The 17023-nt window shown below is 40.2% G+C and overlaps 1 protein-coding gene across 1 annotated transcript in view; it reads left to right on the forward strand.

Moving 5' to 3' along the window:
- The window catches only part of CCDC191 (coiled-coil domain containing 191), a 102914-nt gene that overhangs the window by 3108 nt on the left and 82783 nt on the right, over positions 1–17023 (forward strand). The window contains exons 3-4 of the mRNA XM_065875860.1: positions 3497–3638; positions 14729–14872. Coding sequence (XP_065731932.1) covers positions 3497–3638; positions 14729–14872 — 286 coding nt within the window. The remainder of the gene's footprint in view (positions 1–3496; positions 3639–14728; positions 14873–17023) is intronic.

A 17023-nucleotide genomic window follows, 5' to 3' on the forward strand; every position in this document is an offset into this window, starting at 1 on the left:
ATGTTTGAGCGTTTAGTGGGGGTGGCGGGTGGTGGTGGATTGTGTTAGATAACCTCTGAGGTCTCTTCCAGGCCTGAGACGTATATTTTTGAGTCCAAGTACCATTTAAGTTGAAAGTACCATTAAACCACTTCTGGTGCATGCCTCTGAGTGTCATTTTGGCAACTTGCCATACTCATTTGTGCACCACCTGTTTCAAAATCATGCAGTATCTTCCTGGGAAAATATCCTTCTGCCTGGTAGTATTTTGAAGAGCTATTACTTATCAAAATTGACAGGCATTATGAGCACCAGGCCGGGTGGAACCTAGGACAGATATAATCACTGTTAACCATTTTTTCATCCAGCCAGTATTTATTAAGTTCCTGCCAAGTACTAGCCCACTGTGTTGGGCACCGGAAGTAAAACAGTGCATGGGGCAGGTACAGTTTCTGCCCTCCCAGAGTTTATAGTCCAGTGGGGGGCTAAAGAACTTACTTTAAATTGTTGGGAGAATTAAGGATGCAGTGGAAGCTCATGGCGTGGGGCACTCATATAAATGGGGCCAGGGAAGCTTCCTGGCTCCTGCAGAAGGCCTGACTTAGAAGACAATAAAATGGGTCCACTGTCATGGAGGCTAACCTCTAGGAAGCCCACTTCTGAGTCTCCATCAGGCTCAGCTTGTGTGTCAGTGTTGAAAGCCAGAATGCCAAGCCTTTGCAGGGCTTAATTGTATATTTAGTCACTGTCTCCTCCAGAGGGGAAGATTTGGGTAAAATAAAAGGATAAAATTCTGCTGTGACTTGTCTGCACCATTTTCCTCTTTCATGCTGTTGTCAGCCAGCTTGACTTGGTTAGATTTTATCATTCCTCTAAAACTTCTGCAGTAGCTCTCCATTATACCCTCAAATCTCCCATCTAGAAAAAAATCAAGAAGTTCTCATTTCACCATGCAGTCCATTCTGATTTGCCATACTATTTCTTTTTCCTTTCCAGTATCTTTGGATGTATAGCCTGGACTCCTTGCCTTTGTGTTTTTATTATCCTTTTGTGTCCAAAATTATTTTCCTTCAGTTTCTACTTCTTACCACTCCACAGAAAGTTGTCATAAATGACTTCCTGAGTAAATCCAGTGGTCCGTTCTTTGTCCTCAAACTTTTTCAGGTCTGTTTGATACAGTTATCATTTTTTTATTCTAGTTATCACTTTTTTATTCTAGAAATTCTCTCCTCCATTACCTTTTCGTGACACTGTTTCCTCTTGCTTCTCTTTTTTTTTTTTTCTTGGTATGCAGGCCTCTCACTGTTGTGGCCTCTCCCGTCGCGGAGCACAGGCTCCGGACGCGCAGGCTCAGCGGCCGTGGCTCACGGGCCTAGCCGCTCTGCGGCATGTGGGATCTTCCCGGACCGGGGCACGAACCCGTGTCCCCTGCATCGGCAAGCAGACTCTCAACCACTGCGCCACCAGGGAAGCCCCCCTCTTGCTTCTCTTAATACCTCTCTGTTCACTCCTCTGTCTTCTTGTCTGATTTTATTCCCTAATATATTCCAACTCTGGATGTACCCTAAACTGTTACAACTTCTAGAACCAAGATTTCCAAATCCACTTGAGTGGACCACTCACTCAAAATGGAAGAGGGGGACATATATGGAAAGATAATGTGGGAAACAGATCTCTCCAGAGTGACCTCATAAAGAGTAAATGATACTTTCTTGACTCTAACCCTGATTAGATCATTTTTCTTCTGATTCATATCTTTTCCCATATGTTCATTTTCTACATCTTTTTCAAGTTACCCTTGCCTTTTCAACTTTATTCCTGTGCTTCTGTCTAATTCAAACTTAGTATACGAAACCTTTGAGAGTTTAAAAGGCAAAGCCCATGGCACGTTTTGACAGTTGTACTACCAGTCTTTCCACGAAGGGCATGAGGAAAAATCATTTTCAAAATAGGTCAGACAACAACGGAAACTATGGGAAAGTGTGGCTTTTTTGAATAACTCTTTAACATAGTCAAACTGATGGGGCATCTGTTATATACCAAGCACTGTTTTAGGTGCTAGGGGTTTCACACATGAAAAAGACAAAAATCCCTGCTTATGTTCGAGTTAGGGGAGACGATAAACGATAAAATATGTTATAAGGTCATAAGTGCTACAGAGAAAGTCAGAACTGCCGAGGGAAACTGGGAGAGCCAGGAGGCGGGTGTTTACAATTCTTTAAGGGGTAGTCAGAGCGGGCCTTGCTACGAAGGTGACATTTGAGTAAAAACTTGAGGAGGGGAAGGAAAGAGTAGTACAGCCTTCTGGAGGAGAGCAGTCAGAGGGGAAGAAAGCACAGAGGCTGAGGTGGGATGCACTTGGCACGTTTAAGGAGGAATAAACAAGGAAGTCAGAGTGGCTGAGGTAGAGTGAGCAGTGGCAGGAGCGGCCAGCGAGCTTAGAGAGCTCACAAAGGGCCTGACGTTGGAGGACCACGGAGTGCGTCATGAGGACTTCGGCTTTTGTTCTGAGGGAGCTAGGGAACCATTGACGGGTTTTGAGTGTAGTTAGCAAGAGACGGCTTTCATTTTAAAAGGGCTTCTCTGGCTGCTGTGGTGGGAGACTATTCCAGAAAACATGTCAAGAGACGGTGGTGCCTTGGACCAGGGTGATAGCACTGGAGGTAACAAGAAGGGGTCATCTTCTGGATATATTTTGAAATTAGAGTCAACAGATTTCCTGACAGATTATGTGTGGGATAACAGAGAGTGGATTCAAGAAAGCCTCCAAGATTTTTGTCCTGATGAACTGAAAGAATAGAGTTGTCACTACCTGAGCTGGAAGGCTAGGAACACAACAGGCATGGAGAAAAACCAGCTTGTGGGGTGAGGGGTGAAGTCGGGGGTTAATTGTAAAATACACTTTTTATACCATGCAGGTAAACCAAAACGCCAGGAGTTTGACCACCTCTGCTAATCCCTTCCCCGTTCCTGTGAATTTGGCCATACTTTTACTAGATTCTCACTGTTGAGTTAAAATATTCCTGATTACTACAGTTCAATGACTCTGTTTATCCCACTTTTTTTGAACTTACAGTTTCCCTAATATATGATGGGAAGTTCCTTTCAGAGGTAGTAATTTGAGGAAGTGTAGCTACCTGCCTGTGGTTCATATTCATATGCAAGTCCTAGTGACATGGAAACTAATAAAATATTATATATTTTTTAAAATAAAATATCCAGGTGTCAGGATCCCATTACTAATGCTCTAAACAAAAGTTATCTAAAGCTTAAATTACCTTTTGTTCAAATATAAACATTGTGAACACCTGTTAAAACTTGGTAAAATACTGTAATTAATTGCATATTTAATGAATGAAATTATTTAGGGTGGATGTTTAAACCTCAGAGTTCCTTTAAAAATGGAAAAATGAAAGTATCTTGGTAGTTGGTAGAAAATCAGATTCTTAAATATGAGAGAAATTCTTTAACCCTGAAGAAAGCTGTCATCTTAGTGGATTTTTTCTTTTTTTTAAAGAGAGTGGAGAAAACTTCAGAATTTGCAGTTTCAAAAGCATTTTCTGCTGGAAATTCAGATTTATCCAGAAGGCTTTGGAACCAAATTGTAGATTTGGAAACACCTGAGCAAATAGAGGATCATGATGAAGTCTATGCAGAAGGTAAGAGAATACATTTTTTGCTGCGATGTTAACAATTCTTTGGAGTACAACTTACTAAAGTGTAACTCATAATGTATTTCAAAGTATGAAATGAAAGCTTTTCTTTCTCTTGTTCTTAATTTTTCTTTGTTTCTACTTCCCTGAAGGTAATTTACTCTAACTCCAATATTACAAGTCAGTTTACATTTAAGGCTTATTTTGTCTCTTGAAGTAGAACCACATCCAGAGGCAGTTTTGACATAACACAGTTATCTAGTAAGTGTAAGATATTAATCCTGTGGCACAGAGGGCAGCTTGTTAACTTGATCTACTATCATATAGATAATCTGACCACTAGTTTATAAATCAACTTTGTTCCTTATGAAGAGAGTCTAAAGCTGACCTCACCTCCCTGCCTCCACAAAACATTTACTCCTCTGGAATTCAGTACTTTAGTTACTGATGCCGTGAGGAACTCCACTGTTTAGGGATGAAAATATCAGGAGGGACCAGCAAAGAAGACTGGAAAGGAGAGGCCCCTGAGGTAGGAGGAAAGCCAGGGTGCCATGTCCTGGAAGCCAATTTCCATTTGGATCATTTATGTCTCCAGTTTTTCAGATTGTTTCTTCATTTATTCAACATATATATTAAATTGTTACTCTGTGCCAGGTAGTATTTTAGGCACTGGAAGACCAGGTTATGAACAAGAGATGAAGTCCTTGCTTTCATGGAGTATACATTCTAGAGTAGGAATAAATAAAACGAAAACTAAATGGTCAGTTAGTGATAAGTCATCCAAGTTTGGACCTGAATAACAAGAAAGAGCCAGGTGAGCTGTGATGGAGGAAGAGCATCCCAGGCAGTGGGAAAGGTGGCATCAAGAATTAAAGTACAGAGAGACCTTCAAGATGGCGGAGGAGTAAGACGTGGAGATCACCTTCCTCCCCACAAATGCATCAGAAATGCATCTACATGTGGAACAACTCCTACAGAACACCTACTGAATGCTGGCAGAAGACCTCAGACCTCCCAAAAGGCAAGAAACTGCCCATGTACCTGGGTAGGGCAAAAGAAAAAAGAATAAACAGAGACAAAAGGATAGGGATGGGACCTGCCCCTCAGGAAGGGATCTATGAAGGAGGAAAAGTTCCCACACACTAGCAAGCCCCTTCACTGGTGGACACGGGGGCTGGCGGGGGGAAGCTTCAGAGCCACGGAGGAGAGTGCAGCAACAGTGGTGCAGAGGGCAAAGCAGAGAGATTCCCACACATAGGATCAGTGCCAACCAGCCCTCACCAGCCCAAGAGTCTTGTCTGCTCACCCGCCGGGGTGGCTGGGGGCTGGGAGCTGAGGCTTGGGCTTTGGTCACATCCCAGGGAGAGGACTGGGGTTGGCTGCGTGAACACAGTCTGAAGGGGTTAGTGCACCACAGCTAGCCGGGAGGGAGTCCGGGAAAAAGTCTAGAACTGCCTAAGAGGCAAGAGACCATTGTTTTGGGGTACGCGAGGAGAGGAGATTCAGAGCACTGCCTAAACAAGCTCCAGAGACGGGAGTGAGCCATGGCTACCAGCGCGGACCCCAGAGACGGGCATGAAATGCTAAGGCTGCTGCTGCAGCCCCCAAGAAGCCTGTGTGCAAGCACAGATCACTATCCACACCTCCCCTCCTGGGAGCCCATGCAGCCCACCAATGCCAGGGTCCTGAGATCCAGGGACAACTTCCCCAGGAGAACACACGGCACGCCTCAGGCTGTTGCAACATCACACTAGCCTCTGCCACTGCAGGCTCACCCTGCATTCTGAACCTCTCCCTCCTCCAAGCCTGAGTGAGCCAGAGCCCCCTAATCAACTGCTACTTTAATCCCGTCCTGTCTGAGCAGGAAACATATGCCCTTGGCGGCCTACACGCAGAGGTGTGGCAAAATCCAAAGCTGAACCCCAGGAGCTGTGCGAACAAAGAAGAGAAAGGGAAATTTCTCCCAGCAGCCTCAGGAGCATCAGGTTAAATCTCCACAATCAACTTGATGTACCCTGCATCTCTGGAATACCTGAAAAGAACAAATCATCCCAAAATTGAGGCAGTGGACTTTGGGAGCAACTGTAGACTTGGAGTTTACTTTCTGCATCTAATTTGTTTTTTGTTTTATGTTTATCGTAGTTTAGTATTTAGAGTTTATTATCATTGTTAGATTTGTTTTATTGATTTGGTTGCTCTCTTCCTTTTTTCTTTTTATATATATATACATATTTTCCTTTTTCTCTTTTTGTGAGTGTGTATGTGTATGCCTCTTTCTGTGATTTTGTCTTCATAGCTTTGCTTTTATCATTTGTCCTAAATTTCTGTTTGTTTGTTTGTTTTTAGTATAATTTTTAGCACTGGTTCTCATTGGTGGCTTTGTTTTCTGGTTTGGTTGCTCTCTTCTTTCTTTCTTTTTTTCTTTCTTTAAAAATTTTTTTATTTCTAATAATTTTAAAATTATTTTTTATTTTAATAAGTTTATTTTATTATATTTTTTCTTTCTTTCCTTCTTTTTTTCTACTTTTTCTTCTGAGCCATGTGTCTGACATGGTCTTGGTGCTCCAGCCAGATGTCAGGCCTGTGCCTCTGAGGCGGGAGAGCTAAGTTCAGGACATTGGTCCACCAGAGACCTCCCTGCTCCATGTAATATCAAACAGTGAAAGCTCTCCCAGAAATCTCCAACCCAACACTAACACCCAGCTCCACTCAGTGAACAGCAAGCTACAGTGCTGGACACCCTATGCCAAACAAGTAGCAAGACAGGAACACAACCCCAACCATTAGCAGAGAGACTGCCTAAAATCATAATAAGGTCACAGACACCCCAAAACACATCACTGGATGCGGTCCTGCCCATCAGAAAGACAAGATCCAGCCTCATCCACCAGAACACAGACACCAGTCCCCTCTACCAGGAAGCCTACACAACCCACTGAACCAACCTTAGCCACTGGGGGCAGGCACCAAAAACAACGGGAACTAAGAACCTGCAGCCTGCAAAAAGGAGACCCCAAACACAGTAAGATAAGCAAAATGAGAAGACAGAAAAACACACAGCAGATAAAGGAGCAAGATAAAAACCCACCAGACCAAACAGATGAAGAGGAAATAGGCAGTCTACCTGAAAAAGAATTCAGAGTAATGATAGGAAAGATGATCCAAAATCTTGGAAATAGAATGTGGAAAATACAAGAAACATTTAACAAGGACCTACAAGAACTAAAGAGAAAACAAACAACAATGAACAACACAATAAATGAAATTAAAAATTCTCTAAAAGAAATCAACTTTCTCAGTTCGCAGAATAACTGAGAAAGAAGAACAGATAAGTGACCTGCAAGATAAAATAGTGGAAATAACTACCGCAGAGCAGAATAAAGAAAAAAAAAATGTAAAGAACTGAAGACAGTCTCAGACACCTCTGGGACAGCATTAAATGCACCAACATTCTAATTATAGGGGTCCCAGAAAAAGAGGAGAAAAAGAAAGGGACTGAGAAAATATTTGAAGAGATTATAGTTGAAAACTTCCCTAATATGGGAACAGAAATAATCAATCAAGTCCAGGAAGAGCAGAGAGTCCCATACAGGACAAATCCAAGGAGAAACACGCCAAGACACATATTAATCAAACTATGATAAATTAAATACAAAGAAAAAGTATTAAAAGCAGCAAGGGAAAAACAACAAATAACATACAAGGGAATCCCCATAAGGTTAACAGCTGATCTTTCAGCAGAAACTCTGCAAGCCAGAAGGGAGTGGCAGGACATATTTAAAGTGATAAAAGGGAAAAACCTACAACTAAGATTACTCTGCCCAGCAAGGATCTCATTCATATTTGACGGAGAAATTAAAACCTTTACAGACAAGCAAAAGCTAAGAGAATTCAGCACCACCAAACCAGCTTTACAACAAATGCTAAAGCAACTTCTCTAGGCAGGAAACACAGAGAAGGAAAACACCTACAATAACAAACCCAAAACAATTAAGAAAATGGTAATTGGAACATACATATCGATAACTACCTTAAATGTAAATGGATTAAATGCTCCCACCAAAAGACACAGACTGGCTGAATGAATACAAAAACAAGACCCATACGGGTATGCTGTCTACAAGAGACCCACTTCAGCCCTAAGGACACATGCAGACTGAAAGTGAGGGGATGGAAAAAGATATTCCATGCAAATGGAAATCAAAAGAAGGCTAGAGTAGCAATTCTCATATCAGACAAAATAGACTTTAAAGACTGTTACAAGAGACAAAGAAGTACACTACATAATGATAAAGGGATCAATCCAAGAAGAAGGTATAACAATTGTAAATATATATGCACCCAACATAGGAGCACATACATAAGGTAAATCCTAACAGCCATAAAAGGGGAAATCAACAGTAACACAATCATAGTAGGGGACTTTAGCACCCCACTTTCACCAATGGACAGATCATCCAAAATGAAAATAAATGATGAAACACAAGCTTTAAATGATGCATTAAACAAGATGGACTTAATTGATGTTTATAGGACATTCCAACCAAAAACAACAGAATACACTTTCTTCTCAAGTGCTCATGGAATGTTCTCCAGGATAGATCATATCTTGGGTCACAAATCAAGCCTTGGTAAATTTAAGAAAATTGAAATCGTATGAAGTATCTTTTCTGACCACAACAATATGAGACTAGATATCAATTACAGGAAAAAATCTGTAAAAACTGCAAACACATAGAGGGTAAACAATACACTACTAAATAACCAAGAGATCACTGAAGAAATCAAAGAGGAAATCAAAAAATACCTAGAAACAAATGACAGTGAAAACACGATGACCCAAAACCTATGGGATGCAACAAAAGCAGTTGTAAGACGGAAATTTATAGCAATACAATCCTACCCCAAGAAACAAGAAACATCTCAAATAAACAACCTAACCTTACACCTAAAGCAATTAGAGAAAGAACAAAAACCCCTCAAATTTAGCAGAAGGAAAGAAATCATAAGGATCAGATCAGAAATAAATGAAAAAGAAATGAAGGAAACAATAGCAGAGATCAATAAAACTAAAAACTGGTTCTTTGAGAAGATAAACAAAATTGAGAACCCATTAGCCAGACTCATCAAGAAAAAAAGGGAGAAGACTTAAATCAATAGAATTGAAATGAAAAAGGAGAAGGAACAACTGACACTGCAGAAATACAAAGGATCATGAGAGATTACTACAGGCAACTACATGCCACTAAAATGGACAACCTGGAAGAAATGGACAAATTCTTAGAAGAGCGCAACCTTCTGAGACTGAACCAGGAAGAAATAGAAAATATAAACAGACCAATCACAAACACTGTAATTGAGACTGTGATTAAAAATCTTCCAAGAAACAAAAGCCCACGACCAGATGGCTTCACAGGTGACTTCTATCAAACATTCAGAGAAGAGCTAACACCTATCCTTCTCAAACTCTTCCAAAATATAGCAGAGGGAGGAACACTCCCAACCTCATTCTATGAGGCCACCATCATCCTGATATCAAAAGTAGGCAAAGATGTCGCAAAGAAAGAAAACTAAAGGCCAATATCACTGATGAACACAGATGCAAAATACTAGCAAACAGAATCAAACAGCACATTTAAAGGATCATACACCATGATCAAGTGGGGTTTATCCCAGGAATGCAAGGATTCTTCAATGTATGCAAGTCAATCAATGTGATACACCATAGTAACAAACTGAAGCATAAAAACCATATGATCATCTCAATAGATGCAAAAGAGCTTTTGACAAAATTCAACACCCATTTATGATAAAAGCCCTCCAGAAAGTAGGCATAGAGGGAGCCTACCTCAACATAATAAAGGCCATATAAGACAAGCCCACAGCCAACATCGTTCTCAATGGTGAAAAACTGAAACCATTTCCACTAAGATCAGGAACCGAACAAGACAAGGTTGTCCACTCTCACCACTATTATTCAACATAGTTTTGGAAATTTTAGCCACAGCAATCAGAGAAGTAAAAGAAATAGAAGTAATCCAAATCAGAAAAGAAGAAGTAAAGCTGTCACTGTTTGCAGATGACATGATACTATACATAGAGAATCCTAAAGCTGCTACCAGAAATCCTCTAGAGCTAATCAATGAATTTGATAAAGTAGCAGGATACAAAATTAACGCACAGAAATCTCTTGCATTCCTATACACTAATGATGAAAAATCTGAAGGAGAAATTAAGGAAACACTCCCATTTACCATTGCTACTAAAAGAATAAAATACCTAGGAGTAAACCGAATGAAGGAGGAAAAAGACCTGTATGTAGAAAACTATAAGACACTGATGAAAGAAATTAAAGATGATGCAAACAGTTGGAGACATATACCATGTTCTTGGATTGGAAGAATCAACATTGTGAAAATGACTATACTACCCAAAGCAATCTACAGATTGAATGCAATCCCTATACTACTACCAATGGCATTTTCATAGAGCTAGAACAAAAAATTTCACAATTTGTATGGAGACACAAAAGACTCCGAATAGCCAAAGCAATCTTGAGAAAGAAAAACATAGGTGGAGGAATCAGGCTCCCAGGCTTCAGACTATGCTACAGAGCTACAGTAATCAAGACAGTATGGTACTGGCACGGAAACAGAAATATAGGTCAATGGAACAGGATACAAAGCCCAGAGATAAACCCACACACATATGGTCACCTTTTTTTGATAAAGGAGGCAAGAATATATGATGGAGAAGACAGCCTCTTCGATAAGTGGTGCTGGGAAAACTGGACAGGTACATGTAAAAGAATGAAATTAGAACACTCCTTAACACCATACACAAAAATAAACTCAAAATGGATTAAAGACCTAAATGTAAGGCCAGACACTACAAAACTCTTAGAGGAAAACATAGGTAGAACACTCTGACATAAATCACAGCAAGATCCTTTTTGACCCACCTCATAGAGAAATGGAAATAAAAACAAAAATAAACAAATGGGACCTAATGAAACTTAAAAGCTTTTGCACAGCAAAGGAAACCACAAACGGTGAAAATACAAACCTCAGAATGGGTGAAAATATTTGTAAATGAAGCAACTGACAAAGGATTAAACTCCAAAATTTACAAACAGCTCATGCAGTTCAAAATCAAAAAAAACAAACCCAATCCAAAAATAGGCAGAAGACCTAAATAGACGTTTCTTCAAAGAAGATATAGAGATTGCCAACAAACACATGAAAGGATGCTCAACATCAGTAATCACTAGAGAAATGCAAATCAAAACTACAATGAGGTATCACCTCATACCAGTCAGATTGGCCATCATCAAAAAATCTACAAGCAATATGTGCTGGAGAGGGTGTGGAGAAAAGGGAACCCTCTTGCACTGTTGGTGGGAATGTAAATTGATACAGCCACTATGGAGAAAAGTATGGAGGTTCCTTAAAAAACTAAAAATAGAACTACCATATGTCCCAGCAATCCCACTACTGGGCATATACCCTGAGAAAACCATAATTCAAAAAGAGTCATGTACCACAATGTTCATTGCAGCTCTCTTTACAATAGCCAGGACATGGAAGCAACCTGAGTGTCCATCGACAGATGAATGGATAAAGAAGATGTGGCACATATATACAATGGAATATTACTCAGCCATAAAATGAAACAAAATTGAGTTATTTGTAGTGAGGTGGGTGGTCCTAGAGTCTGTCATACGGAGTGAAGTAAGTCAGAAAGAGAAAAACAAATACTGTATGCTAACACATATATATGGAATCTAAATTTTAAAAAAAGTCTGAAGAACCTAGGGGCAGGACAGGAATAAAGACGCAGACGTAGAGAATGGACTTGAGAACATGAGGAGTGGAAAGGGTAACCTGGGATGAAGCGAGATAGTGGCATGTACATATATACACTACCATATGTAAAATAGATAGCTAGTGGGAAGCAGCAGCATAACACAGGGAGATCAGCTCAGTGCTTTGTGACCACCTAGAGGGGTGGGATAGGGAGGGTGGGGGGGAGATGCAGGAGGGACGAGATATGGGGATATAAGTATATGTATAGCTGTTTCACTTTGTTATAAAGCAGAAACTAACACACCATTGTAAAGCAATTATACTCCATTAAAGATGTTTAAAAAACAAAAAAGTTAAAAGTACAAGCTTGGTGTGCTTGAGTAACTGAAGGAAGACCAGTGTTGCTGCAGCTACCCCATGGAAGTAAGCTTGCAGGAGTGAGCAGAAGACGTGTCACATAGGGCCTTATAAGCCTGGTGAGAGAATTTAGATTTTATTCTGAGTGTGATTAGACATCATTGAAGGGTTTTAAGCAGAGGTGTAGTAGGATAATTTATTTAATATATGAAGAATGAATTATAGGGGAGAAAAAGAGGGAAAAGGGAGACTAGTGGGAGGCTACTGCAGTGGTCTCTGTGAGCTGTAATGGCACTTGGTTTTGGGTGGTTGGTGGTACTGCCGTTGGAGAAAGGAGATTGATTCAGAAATTGGCAAGGCTATGTCTTACCCACCCCTTCTCCCACCCCACCAATAGGAATACACACTAAACTTTAGCCACTCAGCGTTTCCAAAAAGTCCTGTAGTTAAATATATATTTACTTACCCCATTTTCCAAGCTTCCTAGAACCTGAACTCTTTTTATCTTGAAATACATATTAATATCCTGAGAAACTAATGATCCACATTAGAAAGTACTCGTGTATGAATAGAACATGTGTTTCAAAGGTTTATATCCTTTTTTCCTCCTCTCATCAGCCGTCTATTGATATTCAGTAAGAACTAGTGTTCTGGGGAACGTACTTTGAGAAACTCTGCTTTGAGGTAGGCATCAAGCCTCTGATCCAACATGAGGCGTTACTACAGTTGAACCCTCCAAGAGACGTTCTCTTTCCTTGTTCTTTCGAAGCACTTCATAGTATACTTCTGTTTACTAATAAATGGCATTTAGTAGATCCAAATTATTTTACACATAATTTATTATAAATATGTGAACTGTTGTACACAGGGTTACTCAGTAAATATCTGCTCTCTGAAAGCCAGTAGTGTCTGTTGCTAGCGTACTTTTTTTTTTTTTTTTTTGTGGTACGCGGGCCTCTCACCGCTGTGGCCTCTCCCATTGCGGAGCACAGGCTCCGGACGCGCAGACCCAGTAGCCATGGCTCACGGGCCCAGCGGCTCCACGGCATATGGGATCCTCCTGGACCGGGGCACAAACCTGCATCCCCTGCATCGGCAGGCAGACTCTCAACCACTGCGCCACCAGGGAAGCCCGCTAGCATACTTTTTATACTTAGTTTCTATCACCTTGATTCATTTTTTTTCTATTTTTACATATCATGCATTCCCATCTATGTTAAATGTCTCTTGGCATCATTTAGTATTTGGAAACACTCCATTCCCTTAGAGCTGTGCAATAATGATAATAACAATGATGAAGATAATACTGAAATAGACATTTTTCTTCTTTGAAACGCCCATGCCCTATCCATAAGAGCTGTATGATAATGATGAAAGTAATGCTAAAGTAGACATTTTCTCTCATAACTCTATAATTAAGAAGATTTTCTGAATGTCACTAAGAAAGATATCCAAATGGAAGTTGGCTTCCAGGATATCACACTCTTTGATTTTCCTCCTACCTCAGTGGTCTCTCCTTCCTAGTCTACTTACCTGGTTCTGCCTTATCTCTTCAACCCCTAAATACTAGAGTTCCTCAGGGATTAGTCCTTGAACCAGTTCTCTATCTACCTTCCTCCTTTGCCGATCTCATTCATTTCTATGGCTTTAAATACCATCTGTATGCTGACAACACCCACATTTATTTCTTCAGCTTGGACCTCTTCCTTGAAATCCAGATGATATAGCCAGTACCTATTTGACATCCCTATTTGGATGTCTCATAAGCATCTCAAACCCAACTCATCTGATACTGAACTCCTGATCTTCTGTCCAAACCTGCTGCTCCCTTGGTCTTCCCTATCTTGGTAAATGATATCTCCATTCTATAGTTGCTTAAGCCAAAACCCTTACAGATTTTTCTCTCACATCCTATATCCAGCCCATCAGCAAATGATGTCAACTCCACCTCAAAACATTATGTTCTAGAATCTGAGCATTTCTACTACCTCCACTTCAGGTCTAGGCCATCATCACCCCTTTTCTGGATATTTGTCTCTCAACTGTTGTCTCCGGCTTCTGAGCTTGTCCCCGTATAGTCTATTTTAACATAGTAGTCAGAGTGATGCTCTTAAAATATGTTACCTCTTTGCTCAAAAACCTCCCATTACATACAGAGTAAAAGCCAAAGTACCTAGAGTGCTGTCAAGACTTATCTAAACAAAGTGTTTTCAACCTCAACACTGTTGATATTTTGGGCCAGATAATTTTTGTTGTGGGGCCTGTCCTATGAATTGTAGGATGTTTAGCAGCATCCCTGGCCTCTACCCAGTTCCCCAGTTGTAATAACCACAAATGGCTCCAGACATTGCCAGATGTCCACTGGGGAGTAAGATCACCCCCACTGCTCTAGCACCACTGCTCTAAACCTGATCCCTACATTACCTCTTCTACCTCATCTCTGACTACTCTCCCTTTACTCATTCCTCCAGCCATACCACCTCCATGCTGTTTCTCCAATACACTAGACACTCTACTGCCTTAGGGCCTTTGCACTTGTTTTCCCTCTGCACAGATTAATTTTCCCTTACATAGCCATATGGCTCACTCCCTCACTTCCTTCCCTTTTTTGCTCAAATGTCTTCTCAGTGAGGCCTCCTTTGACCACCCAATTAATTTAAAAGTATCAACACCCATCTTTCATTTCTTGTACACCATTTCTTCTTCTCCTGCTCTGTTTTTCTGACTTGCTTGTTCATTGTCTCTCTTCCCCAATTAGAACATAAGCTTCATGGTGGTAGGTTTTATTTTTCCTGTTTTGTTCACTGGTGTATTCCCAACATCTAGAGCAGTACTTGACACATGATAAGTGCTCAGTTAACGTTTATTGAATGAATGAAAACAGCAAATGAAGAAAGTCTCAGAAGTAAAAAGATGTTTTTGTTTTATTGACAGCTCAGGAATTGGTCAATGACTGGTTAGATACCAAACTTAAGCAAGAACTAGCCAGTGATGGGGACGGTGATACTGAAGACACTGTGTCACGTATCCCTCCTGTGCCAGAAGCCAACGGGCATTTGAAATATGACAAGTTCGATGGTAAGAACTTACTTAATTGTGCTAAGCTTTATCATCCACTGAATGTGTCCAAGAAGTCTTTTTAATTGTTTTGAATAATAAATGATACATTATTTGAGTTTTCTGTGTTTTGCTTATTTTTTAATTGGCTTTTATGTTTCTTGATTCAATTTAAATTACTTATCTATATCCTCAGTAAATTCGTGGGTTTTTTAAAATTAAAATATTCTATTATTTGTAATTCTTCTTATGATTATAATGGCAATTAATGCTGTTTAAGAGTGCCTCTTTCCATATATTGTTGGATGACCATTTACTTTGATGGCTTTTAAATGTTTTACTATATTTAAACATTGATATCTCATTTTGTGTTTACAAATTCTTCATATGCCTTTATAAGGGAGGTTATTACTTGTACACAGAGTTAGTGTCAGACAAGTTAAATAGCAAACTTGTGAGGATTCCTCAGTTGTACCCAAAGAGTCTAAGATTTTTTTCCCTAGGCATAAGGATAGGCATAGTGATGGTGGTGGCATCTTGCCATGCATGGCTCAGACACCCCTGATGAACTCATCTTGCAGCATTTCCCTTGTTTAGGACACTACAAAATCCCCAGCTCACAAATCACAAAGTCATGAGCCCTTAAAGTTAGGGGACTCCTCAAGATCACCTAATCTGATCTACCCTCTTCACCCCCTTAGACAGAGATTCTTCTGTAGTATCCCTAATATGGGGTAATACAATCTCTGCCTGAACACCTCCCAGGATAAGGAGCCTGCACTCTGGGAGGAGCCCATTCAGCTGCTGTGAGGCTCTAATATTCATAAATTATCTCTTAGTTAGGAGAATTAGGATTTTGTCCTCAGTACCTTTTACCCGTTTGTGCAACAGAAAATAATATCATGTTCTCTCTCTCAAGAAAAGTCTTCTTTTCTTGTGGGAGTTATAATCATATCTGATCTTTCATATACATCAGTCTTCCTAGATTAAATAGCACCAGTACTCTCAACAGTTCTTTATATCAAATTGTTTCTAGATATACTGATTGCCACCTTCTGGATGTTTTCTAGTTTAATGATATCATTATTAAAGTGAGGCATTTCAGTACATAATATTTATTCTAAAGCATGTCTGAAATATAATGAAACTGCTACTTTCTTTCATATGGTGCTAATATATCTAGTTATATCTCTTAGATTTGTTATTACCTTCTAGTATCTTATCAGGCCTCACTCATCTTATGCTTGTAGTATTACTTTTTGGGGGGATCAAAACATTGAACAAAAATATTACCTAGCCATTAAAAAAGGATGTTTATCAAAATTATTAACTAACGGACTTCCCTGGTGGCGCAGTGGTTAAGAATCCCCCTGCCAATGCAGGGGACATGGGTTCAAGCCCTGGTCCAGGAAGATCCCACATGTCGTGGAGCAACTAAGCTCGTGCGCCGCAACTGCTGAGCCTGCATGCCACAGCTACTGAGGACCGCACTCCTAGAGCCCATGCTCTGCAACAAGAGAAGCCACTACAACAAAGAGTAGCCCCTACTCACCGCAACTAGAGAAAGCCCACGTGTAGCAATGAAGACCCAACACAGCCAAAAATAAATACATTTATTTTTAAAAAATTATTAACTAACATATGATTATCTCAATAGGTGCAGGAAAAATACTTGACAAAATTAATTCCTGATTAAAACTCTCAGCAAACTAGTAATAAAAGGTAAATTTTTCATCCTGAAAGGGGCATTTACATGAGACATGTAGAAAACAAATACCAAAATGACAAGCGTAAATCCTGCCTTATCAAGAATTACATTACATGTAAATGGATTAAACATTCCAATCAAAAGATGGAGACTGGCAGAATGAACTTAAAAATATGACCTAACTATATGCTGTCCCAGGAGACACAGTCTAGAGTCAAAGACACAAACAGCTTGAAAATAAAAGGATGGAAAAAGATGTACTATGCAAACAGTAACCAAAAGAGAGTGAGAGCAGCTTACTAGTCCCAGAAAAAATAGGCTCTAAGATAAAAAATTGTTACTCAAGACAAAGAAGGGCATTCTAGGGCTTCCCTGGTGGCGCAGCGGTTGAGAATCTGCCTGCCAATGCAGGGGACTCGGGTTTGAGCCCTTGTCTGGGAGGATCCCACATGCCGCCGAGCAGC

This window comes from Phocoena phocoena, chromosome 4 (assembly GCF_963924675.1).
Source record: "Phocoena phocoena chromosome 4, mPhoPho1.1, whole genome shotgun sequence".
Taxonomy (NCBI): domain Eukaryota; kingdom Metazoa; phylum Chordata; class Mammalia; order Artiodactyla; family Phocoenidae; genus Phocoena; species Phocoena phocoena.